The sequence below is a fragment of the Trematomus bernacchii genome, unplaced genomic scaffold (genome assembly GCF_902827165.1).
Source record: "Trematomus bernacchii unplaced genomic scaffold, fTreBer1.1, whole genome shotgun sequence".
Taxonomy (NCBI): domain Eukaryota; kingdom Metazoa; phylum Chordata; class Actinopteri; order Perciformes; family Nototheniidae; genus Trematomus; species Trematomus bernacchii.
The window spans coordinates 5,139,782-5,150,919 of NW_022987564.1; the positions used below are offsets into that span (position 1 = coordinate 5,139,782).

At 39.3% G+C, this 11,138-nt stretch overlaps 2 protein-coding genes across 2 annotated transcripts; both read left to right on the forward strand.

Annotated features, from left to right (window-relative positions):
- Positions 1-3,282: 3,282 nt before the first annotated feature.
- Positions 3,283-5,514, forward strand: npvf (neuropeptide VF precursor). The gene is made up of 4 exons (XM_034124489.1): positions 3,283-3,429; positions 4,899-5,138; positions 5,196-5,308; positions 5,400-5,514. Exons 1-4 carry the CDS (start codon positions 3,283-3,285, stop codon positions 5,512-5,514), a joined length of 615 nt encoding a protein of 204 aa, XP_033980380.1.
- A 2,550-nt stretch (positions 5,515-8,064) lies between these two features.
- LOC117478423 (cytochrome c-a) lies at positions 8,065-10,957 on the forward strand. Its single transcript, XM_034125468.1, has 3 exons — positions 8,065-8,286; positions 8,740-8,917; positions 10,132-10,957. The coding sequence occupies exons 2-3, from the start codon at positions 8,749-8,751 to the stop codon at positions 10,278-10,280; spliced, it is 318 nt and encodes a 105-aa protein (XP_033981359.1). The 5' UTR covers positions 8,065-8,286; positions 8,740-8,748; the 3' UTR covers positions 10,281-10,957.
- The last annotated feature ends 181 nt before the right edge of the window (positions 10,958-11,138 follow it).

Consider the following 11,138-nt stretch of genomic DNA (forward strand, 5'->3'; position numbering starts at 1 on the left):
TAAGGAATATTCTGTCTTATCCGGGTTTTTGGTGGAGTTTTACTACCTGTCGTAAAAAGGAAACTAATCAGGATAATTTATTGTCTTTTCCTGAGATGCTTTCAATGGGGTGGAGGGGTTCAAATTCTGCGTACGGCCCCCAAAACGCCCGGGCCTCTGCATGTGCAGCAGGTTAAATGCTTTAACATAAAACCTTCTGTCTTTGTGAGGACAGAAAGATACAGTAACACTTACTGTCTTTCTCCTTAACCTCCAATATGCCCAAAGTTTTCCTTCTGTCACTCCTGGATGTGAGAGACACGAATCCATCACCTCTCCCCACAATCACAACAACGCAACACAGCCGACCACATGTGCGAGTGTGTGTGTCTGTCTGCCTGGCGTCAGTGTGTCTTCACATACATCATAATGCTGTGATTCCGCAGAAATGGATTTGATCATTGATAAAACTATAACCCGTCACAAGAGCTTGATGAATGTGTCTCCTCGCTGAGTGTACGGGCATGTAAAGCGTTGTGATGATGACCCGGCTGATGTCTAAGTGAGGGGGAAGATAAAACCGAACATAAATCAGCTCAGCAGGGGGGTAACAGCACATTCCCACAAATCATCCCAGGAATCCGAGGGTGTCCTGGTCCTAGAGAGGAATTCTGGGAAGGCTGCCAGATCCCAGTCAGACAGAGAGAGAGAGAGAGAGGGAGAGAGGTGGGGATCAACATTGGTTTATTCTACTTCCTGTTTCTGCTTCTTCTTTGAATCTACCTATTTGTACCTTTTCCCTATAGTTTTCATCTGTATGCCCGATTAGTTTTCCTGAAGTTAACAAAATAATTCATTATTGTTTTAGACATTTCAGGAAACCGTACGCCACCTCAACCACGGGTGCACAATGAGTCAAAAGCATGTTATATGTGGGAGGTTCAAGGCGTTTTAAATCAAACCTGCAGGGCAGTATTTCTTCCAAATAAGCGGCGTCTGTTTTCAAGCAAGTGGACAGCATAGAAGCAAAGAGGAGGGGAGGGAGAGGAGGCCCAAAAGGACGAAAATGGAAAGATGAAAAGGCCGCCGGGGTGGCGAGGGATGCACATTAAAAACATTAAGAAGAGAGAATTACAGTGTCCGAGAACAAGGTCTTTGAGGGAGTGCTCGGTGAAAGAACAAAGGGAGGGCTCGCGGTATAGGGAAGCCTTCTGCGGATAAGACTCTGGATAAGTGTCAGAGACAGGATCGTAAATCCAGAACCCCATAGTCTGCAAGCTGGGGCCGGGGGTCATGGAGGGAGAGCACAAAGAGAGAGGCTGGGGAGAGGTGGGAGGTAAATGATAATACGGAAAGATAGACTGAAACCATAGCCATAAAAAAACATCTTAAGGATGATACTGAATCACTGAAACCAGATGTGACTGGGATACTCTTCCACTGGCCCGCTGTGCTAAAGGTGAGACAGGACATGGCAACAAGGCACATGAAAACAATGTCAGGGTCATGACGCATGGATCAAATGAAAGTTCCCTGTGCGCTGTCATTATCAACCTGTGTGTTCACACCAAGCATTCCTCACATTCTGTCTGCCAAGGATGGGAACACAGCTCCGGTGAGTCACTTATTGTCACACTCAGGAACAGGAATGGTGAGTGACGTCGACCCCACGCCTGTTGCAGATACTTGTCGAAAGCTGTTGTCCAACGGTTGCTAGATACTTACGTTTCCATAGAGGCTTAAGCTGCATTTTGTGAACAATGTGTAATGTGACACACATGCATTTTGGGTATTTTCTAGTGTTTATCCAGTATGACGTATAAGACATCATTTATTTGAAGGAGAAAGCTGGTGATATTGTATATTTTTGATATTGACTACAAATCCTACAATCGTACATTGAGTCTATCTCTCTATACTTTCGACCCCCATGCACACGTCTTTGAAGCGAATCATCAATATGTATTATTAATAGTAAAAATGGTTAAGTAATGTTTATGTATTGTAATATATGGTTGTGCAAAAGGAGGTATCATTAAAGGTGGGGTAGGTAATTCACTTCAGAAACACTTTTTGTTATATTAAATGCTCTTAACATCCCGATAGCAATGAATATATGAAATGCTTTGACAATAAATACATTAAAAAAATTCATCTGTGGAAGCCGTGGCGCGACCAATCATCTGAGCCGGCCCGGCTAAAATAGCCTTCCATCTCGTACACAATCTTATCTCGTGCCCTCATTGGTCATGTGTGCGTTCGTGTGTTGGAAGAGGGGCTCTGTAAGGAAGTCTGAAGGAAGGGGCAGATTTTTTTCGGTTGTGTACTTTCAAATTCTAGCGCACTCGAGCTGGTTTCTCCATTCTTACCTACCTTACCTTTAAGAGTTATTCACAATTTAAAATGTATGATGAGCTTGCAAGATGTATGTCTTCAGTAGTGGCAAGTGCGCTCTGGGCTGAGGGACACAGGCTGGTATATTATTGAGGGATGGGCTTCTTTATCGTTTTATTTATTTATGTATTTATTTTTGCTCTTCTGTGTGTCGGAAATAGCGGAAATATCACCAGCTTTATCATATAAGTATTATTATATCTTATGGGTCATTATGGAAAAACACTGGACTCTAACACTGGCGTACGGGCCAGAGCATTGTAAAGAGTCTTCAACCTTTACTCTTATTTCCACAAATTAAATTATGGCAAAAAAAAGGGTTAAAGGAAATGTTAGATTACAATTGTTATATTCTAATAAAAGAGGAAATAACTGAATGAATCAAAAACAGAGCTCAAATTTCTCCAGACATAAAAGAAAACTCAAACACATCCACTTGTGAACCTGTGTCCTTCAAAGCAGCTTGCTTAGTCTCTAATTGACGTTGCCACATAATGAGCAGAGCTTGTAGTAAAGGGGAAAATAGAGCCTTTATATCGAACAACACATCCTGTATCACGTGTATTGAATGTGAATTGGCCATTTCCATAAGATGCCTGTGTTTAGTTTCCTTCCCCTCTGCCAACAGGTTCATTCAGCAGCCTAATGAGGACATAAATGCCTTTCCAAATCTATTCTTCAGAGCTGGAAGATTATTAAAGCAGGAATTTGCTCAGTTTGAATTAGTGTATGTGCGTAAGTGTGTGTGTGTGTGTGTGTGTGTGTGTGTGTGTGTGTGTGTGTGTGTGTGTGTGTGTGTGTGTGTGTGTGTGTGTGTGTGTGTGTGTGTGTGTGTGTCTACAATATGTGACAGGTGACGTACGTTTCAGGGGTCTTTAATAACTGTGGTCAGAGGGGTCCTCAGACAACATGTCTCCTGCTGTTAACATGCTGACTGTAGTGCTGCTCCTGATGCTCGGGGCGTCTGACTTGCAGGTACACGGGACATTTATCAACAGGGATAAAACTTTGCTGAGCAGCGACTATGGAAGACACAGTGTGAGGAAACAGCAACAGGTAAGGACTATCCAATGATGCTTATTCAATTAGTCCTTTACAGTTCAAATGTAAGTAGATTCATTAATTTTTAATTGGCACTTGTCATTTTTCAAACAAATATGCCACATATTATATGTTATTAAGCTTATCAAATGTAAGGATTTCCTACTTTCATTTGTCATATATGATTATAAATTGAGTATTTATGTGTTTTGGACAGCTCCACTTTCCTAGTATTCTGTACTACAACTTTCAAGATCGCAAAATTACAATTGATTCCAACTATTTAAAGCAATTGTCACATATCTTTTACAAGAAAATATGTAAATGGGTCACTCATGTTCACGTACATGATGGTGTTGCTTTTGATTGTACTGTGTATGAAATAATAATGGGAAATTATGTGATCCAACCTAGAGAAAATATGAGTGGTCAAAACTAATTCTGAAACAAATAATTGTGGTAATAAATTATACTGTTGTCTTATGTCAAAGATGAACCTAAGATGACTTATTTAAAATATGTATGTCTCCAACCAACTGTCTAAACACCTAAGATATTGCCGTGATCATTATTTATATGACAAAAAAGCAACAAATCCTCATCATATGAGAAGATGGAACCAGCAATGTGTCATATTTGTTTAAAACTTTACAGAAAAAGATGAAATTATCATAAAACTAGTTGACTAATAAGCTAGTAATCGACAACATTCATGAAAATATTCTTTAAAGGTCCCATGTCATGCTTTTCTGGTTATTACCCGTCCCCTTGTGTGTTATGTAGCTTTTAATGCATGTAAACGGTCTGCAGAGTCACAAACGCTCAAAGTACACCCTGTAGCGAGTAAAACTCTAACACAGAAAAGACGTGTCTATGCTGCCCCAGAACGCCTCATTGGAGATTTCTCTTTTTCTTCCTGGGTACAGTGACGTGCCCATACCCAAATGGACCCATTGGTCCAAATGGACCAATCAGTGGAGCCATTACGTTACGTCCGCGGAGCCGTTACGTTACACACACACACACAATCTTTTCTCGGCTGCAGCTCCGCCGATTTCTCCTCCCTGAGACGGCGGGACGCGGCGAGGCTGTGAGTCGGTGTGTGAGCACACACACAAACTCCCAGCCAGGCTGCGGGTGTGTGTGTGTGTGTGTGTGTGTGTGTGTGTGTGTGTGTGTGTGTGTGTGTGTGTGTGTGTGTGTGTGTGTTCGGGCTGGGTTTCGCTGTGTCTCGCTGTCTCGCAGACGGCCACTGGGCTCATAGGGAGGGGGGGGCAGGAGCTCCAACAAGCTGTTTAGGACAGAGAGTGAATACACATACTATACAGAGATGCTGTATGAGAAACCAATGTGATTTTGGAAAATTGCACAATATAAATCTATTTTAGGATACCTCAACAATGGAATTATGATCAGTAGAAATGGCCATGACATGGGACCTTTAAATCAGACTGATTCTGACTTCCACATGTTTTTGCTTCCAGACAAAAAGTGACATTCGCAAGAGTTTGGATCTGGAGAGCTACAAAGTGCACGTGAACCCGACCACCAGCAGAATCAGCGGCCCGACCATCATCAAGCTCCACCCCCCCACGGCCAAACCTCTCTACCTGCACGCCAACGTACCCATGCGTTTCGGCAGGGAGAATTTGCCTGGTGATGATATTACCCAACTGCCCCAGAGGTTTGGGCGCTCCTGGGACCTGTGTGCCGAGTGCCGTGAGGTCCGAGAAACACAACTGCCCCAGAGGTTTGGGCGCTCCTGGGACCTGTGTGCCGAGTGCCGTGAGGACCGAGAAGCACAGCTGCCCCAGAGGTTTGGGAGACGCAGTCCCTTCTGGAGCCTTCTGAGGACAATGACCAAAGCACAGATATTAAACGCTGGCTTGCAATGGTGGGTGCAACTTTTAACCCCTTTATTTCCAAATAAATGTACCATGACTGTGACTTTTGTTTGCTAACAACGTTGTGTTCTCTTCCCACAGGGCTGCAGTGTTTGACTTTACAACCAGCTCAGAAGAGTTGGAAATGCAAGGAAAGACCTTTAAAGGGATGAAAGAGGTTTTGACAAGCCAACACCAGGGTCTATATAACTTGTAAATATCACTAGAGTGTTTTTTTGTACAGTCAGAATGATAAATATCAAAGGTTAAAGAATAGATAAGTATGTTGAAATATTCCAATGTACGAGTCATTCTAAAGTTATATTACTGTGACATCATAATAAAAGTTTCAAGCGAGTGGTTTGGGTTTTATTGGGTTTATAATTATTTGGGAAATCAGATTGATGGGGGGATGCTTCTAATGGAAATCAAAACGAACATTATTTTAATTTCTTTCAAAAGATTTAAAACATAGAGGATTTATTTTTTAAATGATGTTATACATATTCATTAAAATTTGTTTTCATATTTTTAATCAAGCAGGCTGCAGACGTATTTGAAGTGGCTTTTAAATGATGTGATCATAACAAGCCAATCCAATCCAATCCACTTTATTTATATAGCACATATTAAAAACAGAGGGTTTACCGAAGTGCTTCACAGCAAACATAACATTATAATAAAATATAATATTACAATAATAGATAAAAGGCACACAAGAATAGATAAAAGGCATACATAAGAATAGATAAAAGGCACATAAAGGCTATGGACAGACAATCCAAGCATACAAATCGATAAAACATAGCTCAAACTGACTCGAAAGCGAGAGAAAAGAGGTGGGTCTTCAGGTGGGACTTAAAAGTTTGAAGCCTTCTGAAGATCACCTTCAAAACAGTGTGTGTGTGTGTGTGTGTGTGTGTGTGTGTGTGTGCGCGTGTGTGTGTGTGTGTGTGTGTGTGTGTGTGTGTGTGTCCGCAGTGACTGACCACTAGAGGGAGACACACATTAGTTTAGTGTCTCAACAGATAATTATATTAACTCAAGGGGTTACAAACAAACAAACCAACACATACATAGCGTTTAAACAGCTCTTCAAAGGACCAAATGGTAGGATTTGGAAAATATAGCCTTTTATTTTTTACCAAATAAAGGGGCCAGTTCCCAGATGACACCCCTTTCAGTCCCTTATCTTTATGCTATGTTCCTGTCAGCATCCAAACATCACCTCTTTCTGAATTCCTGCTCTTTCTGAATCCCTACTCTTTCTTTGACAAAATAACTGGATCTGAATGTAAATCTTCTTCACAGCAGACACGTGTCAGGACAGGAAGAGCACCAGTGTATTGACATTGACAATGGCTGCATTCTTCTTAGGTGTGTCAGTTCTAACACCCTGGTAATTATTCTGGCTCATTAATATGGCTGCGCCTATAAGACACCTGAATAGAAAACCGCAGTGACGCGTCCTAAAACCCGGAAGTAAACTTCTTCCGGTTCCTTCGACAAAAATGCAATGCAATTTCTCCATAGGATTTTGGAAAATAGCTTGAAATAAGGTCTGTGGTTGACACACATTTAAGAGACAGATCACGTTTTGTTCAGCCGGGTAATCTCCACATGTCTACCCTACTTTTATAATTTTCTAATCATAAATCTAATCGATAGATTCACTGCGGTTCTCTATGGATCAAAGGCATCATTATCGAGAATATGTCTATACGCATAACAGCAGATATTGAGACTCATTTCAGCAGGAAAATCACGTTGTTGCTAATCCATTATTACTGTGATATGTCAAAATATGAATGTGAAAAAGGCATTAAATCAGCGCCCATGTTCATTGTGAAGGAACGTGTTCAATAAGCCTTGCTCTTATACAACAGGTTTGTTATACGGTATGTGAGTCACTATTAGACTTTGTATACTGCTTGGAGATATATATGAATATGACATTTTTGTATTTTGTAACAGTCATTGTCCTTTGACATCCAAATGGAAACTGTTGAATATTGACAACAATATTTGTATAAAATATAAAAAGTACTACATTCTATTAGAGAAAAGAGGTATGTACTACTTGTCCATGAGTGTTATACAATGCTGCATACATTTTGAGTCAATGGGTCACATGAAATATATGACATTTTGTTAAGTATTGAGACTTTTCAACAAAGAAACTGTTGAATTTCATAACAGTATCCATGTAAAGTAAAACACTCACTAAAATCCATTACATAAAAAAGAGGTTTGTTCTAATTGTCAAAGTAATACAGTTCTGCATTGATTTGAATCACAAGGTACTGTAACGTGACGTGAGAGTTTTGAAAAGAAATCATGACTTTTCAATAAAAAAATGCAGAATTGTCACCAAAAAAATTATCTCTAAAAAAATATATCTTTGTAAAATCAAATCATGACACGTCAGTTATCTAATATGGGCAATTTACCATGGCAGATGACTAGAAGACATTTTGATCAAATCTCCAACATGAAACTTACTTCACCCCGGTCTAGTTCTACTGGTTTACTTTTTTAGTGCATTATTGTGGTTTAAACCACAGTAAAGTCCTAAATCAAATTATCACGTACCTCATAATCTCTGTAATGCACTTAAAAGTAAATATTCACTCTAATTTACATTGATATCAATAACGCCTTTTTCACAACAGGTATGTGTTCCCATACATTGCAAACGACACACCTCACCTGCCTTCAAATGGGTGTGACCGACATTCTGAAGCTGCCTCTTCACTGAGTTGCGCAACGAGTTTATCCGAAAGTTTTATCACTGCTTATTCAATCCGACCCAACCCCTTCCTTCCTACATTTGGGAGCAGATCCGGTCGTGTACTTGTTCGAGTAGTTTAAAAGGGAAAACAGCTAGAAACTTTAGCAAACAACAACAACAATCACATTCTTTGGAAAGGGGAGGACACTTTTACCTGGAGGTCCTTGAACTACACACAGCATTATTTGGTAGACTACGGTAAACTAAAATCTCTAACTTTTTGTTACGTTGTCTTGTTTGTTGTATTTTCACTTCTTCCTCCGGTAAAAACAACATGTCTGTGCTGAATTATGTTGTAGTCGCGTTTTACCACGCAGTTTCATGATTTCAATAGTTAAAATGAAAAAAAAGATAGGCTATGTGTAAGCGATCTTTTTCAGTCAGGCTAACACGCAGTTGTAGCTTGACCTACTTTCTACAGCATAGGTCTGTCTTTTTCGACATAATAACATAATAATAATAATGTACTGGATTTCTAAAACAACCCGTAAGTGTGAGGGTTATTAAACTACCAATATGCCCCAGAAAACATTGTGTCATAAATAATTTCGGACTCCATATTAATTCCACTCTCACATTTTGAATCACTAGTATTTTTCAGTGCTCCTGACTGTAACTCTCATTGTTTGCCACCATTTCCTCTCCTCCCAGCTCCTGGTCATGGGGGACATCAACAAAGGGAAGAAGGTATTTGTTCAGAAATGCTCCCAGTGTCACACAGTGACAGAGGGGGGGCGTCACAAGACGGGACCCAACCTGTGGGGTCTGTTTGGGAGGAAGACAGGACAGGCATCTGGCTACAAGTACACACAGGCCAACATCGACAAAGGTAAGGATCAAAAGTTCATACAGACAACCAAACTCCAACCAGCCAAAGAGGAATTATCTATATAACAATGCACCCCAGTATAGCAAGCATTAAGCAACGTTTCTAACCACCCCACATTTTTACTATAAAGTTTACCCAAACATGTTAATCCAGTGTTTACTTGTTTGTATATCTTTGACAAAAGTAGGCTACATTTTAGGATGTATGGTTGTTAATCTTAAACCATAAAACATTACATTAAACATGTTTACCAGTGAATGCATACATTCTAACAAAAGGGTTGTTTTGCACTTCAATAATGTTTTATTTAACCAGGTCTATGTCATGATGTTAAAACTGGTCCACTTTTTCCAATCAAACACCACCATGGTAACCTGCCAAACTGTTCTCTAAAAGTTGTTAAAGGAAAGACAGAGAAAGCATATCAACTGTACTATTTAGCACAGTTTCTGATGATTTCTTTAATGCTTTAACTCATCCAGTGTCCAATACTTTATATTGTATCTATATAAAGTTGCATTGTCAGTACAACTTCCTGTAATTGCCAAAAACCCATGCACCTAACTGAGGGCCCTTCAAGTTCATTCATTGGCCCAGATTCCACAAGTTAGCTGTCTAGCCCTTTTGACAAGCCTTCATAAGTCTTACATCAGCGATCATAGTGTAATCATCTGATCGTTTTACTTTAACTCAGAATTATAATTTGGTTTAAACATGGTATCAAATTCTGTCTCTCCTTTGTCCCATGAATACAACATATCAATATGCATCTGCATGTTTTATATGTGTAGAAATTATCTCACAAAGTTATTCTACAGAGCTGAACAAACAATTATCTTCGTTGTCAAATATTCAATATCAAATGTTTTTCTGGATTATTTGATTAACCTATCAAATGTAAGACAATTGTGAATGTATTTACATTTTGTCAGTATATTTTGTAAAGTATATTTTAACAATAAATGGATTAGTGAAATAGTTTGCAAGTATTTTCCTGTCAATCGACTAATCGTTACAGCTCTAGCTGAGAAGCAGCTTGGTCCTTTCTCTACCTGACGATAAGAGCAGCAAGTCTGAACAGGCAGACTCTCTCGCTCTAAAAACTGCTCTAACACTAGGTCATAAAACCTAAAAACAGTTATCAGATGTGTGAGAAGGCAGATTTTTCATACTCATGCAAAACATGTTGTTTAATGTGTGTGTTTGTTTTGTAGGCATCATATGGGATGAGGAAACCCTGATCGTCTACCTTCAAAACCCTAAGAAGTACATTCCTGGTACCAAGATGATCTTCAGTGGGATCAGAAAGAAAAGGGAAAGAGTGGATATTATAGCGTATCTAAAGGACTCCACCTCTGAATAAACTGACAAACAAAACACACACACACACACACAGCTGTGGACAGAAGCACTGTACATTTAGGAAAAACAATAGAGTGTATTCTTTGTTTTAAAGTAGAGTTAAAGTTCTCTTTCTGCATTTTGTTACATTACAGCATTGCTCCCACACAGCTTTTGTGTGAGACTGTTTTTAATTATCGTATGAGTCAGCCTTCGTGTGTTTTCCAGACATTTCTCAGTCGAGGCTTCTTAAAGAGGCAGCCTTCCTTTGGGACTTTCGAAAAACAGTTGTTTACCATTTACTACTGCTCGCACAAACTCTGCATGTTTGCTACTTTAACTCTCGCTGCACAGCTCATGTTCAGGTCTATTTTTCTATTATATTTTGTTTACTACTCGTAGAGCTTTTCTCTAAAGTCTCAATACTTTGAAAAACTGTTTGACGGTGCTGGATTGTATTATATTTCCTCTTTTTAAGCTACTTGGTGTGATTACTTTCACGAGAGCGGCACTTTAATATGAGTGTGTTTTGTATTCATTCATTTATGAATGAATGTGTTTCTGACTTAAGAACTGGAATGTCAAACTGATTTGTCATTTATATAAAGTTGCTTTTTGTTACTCTATTTTTACTTTTCTAGACAATACCTTGACCTTGACTTGAATAAATTAATGTGGCAATAAAATATTTCTACTTGAGTCAGTGATTCCAGGGGGAAATAAATGATCCAGTTATTGTTTCCTTCCACTTAGAAAGCACTTTTCTTACTGAGAATTATTTTGTTTTTGATGTATTAAGTTAGTTATTTAGACTTTTGGTTGTCTGTGATGTACTTGGTTTAACCACACACTATTGACACCATAACATAAAGGTGGTCCA

Coding starts and splice junctions, on each gene's coding strand:
- npvf (XM_034124489.1), top strand. CDS start 3,283: ATGTCTCCTGCTGTTAACATGCTGACTGTAGTGCTGCTCCTGATGCTC. Junction 3,430..4,898: donor GTGTGAGGAAACAGCAACAG/GTAAGGACTATC, acceptor TTTTGCTTCCAG/ACAAAAAGTGACATTCGCAA. Junction 5,139..5,195: donor TGTGTGCCGAGTGCCGTGAG/GTCCGAGAAACA, acceptor CTGTGTGCCGAG/TGCCGTGAGGACCGAGAAGC.
- LOC117478423 (XM_034125468.1), top strand. CDS start 8,749: ATGGGGGACATCAACAAAGGGAAGAAGGTATTTGTTCAGAAATGCTCC. Junction 8,918..10,131: donor ACAGGCCAACATCGACAAAG/GTAAGGATCAAA, acceptor TTTGTTTTGTAG/GCATCATATGGGATGAGGAA.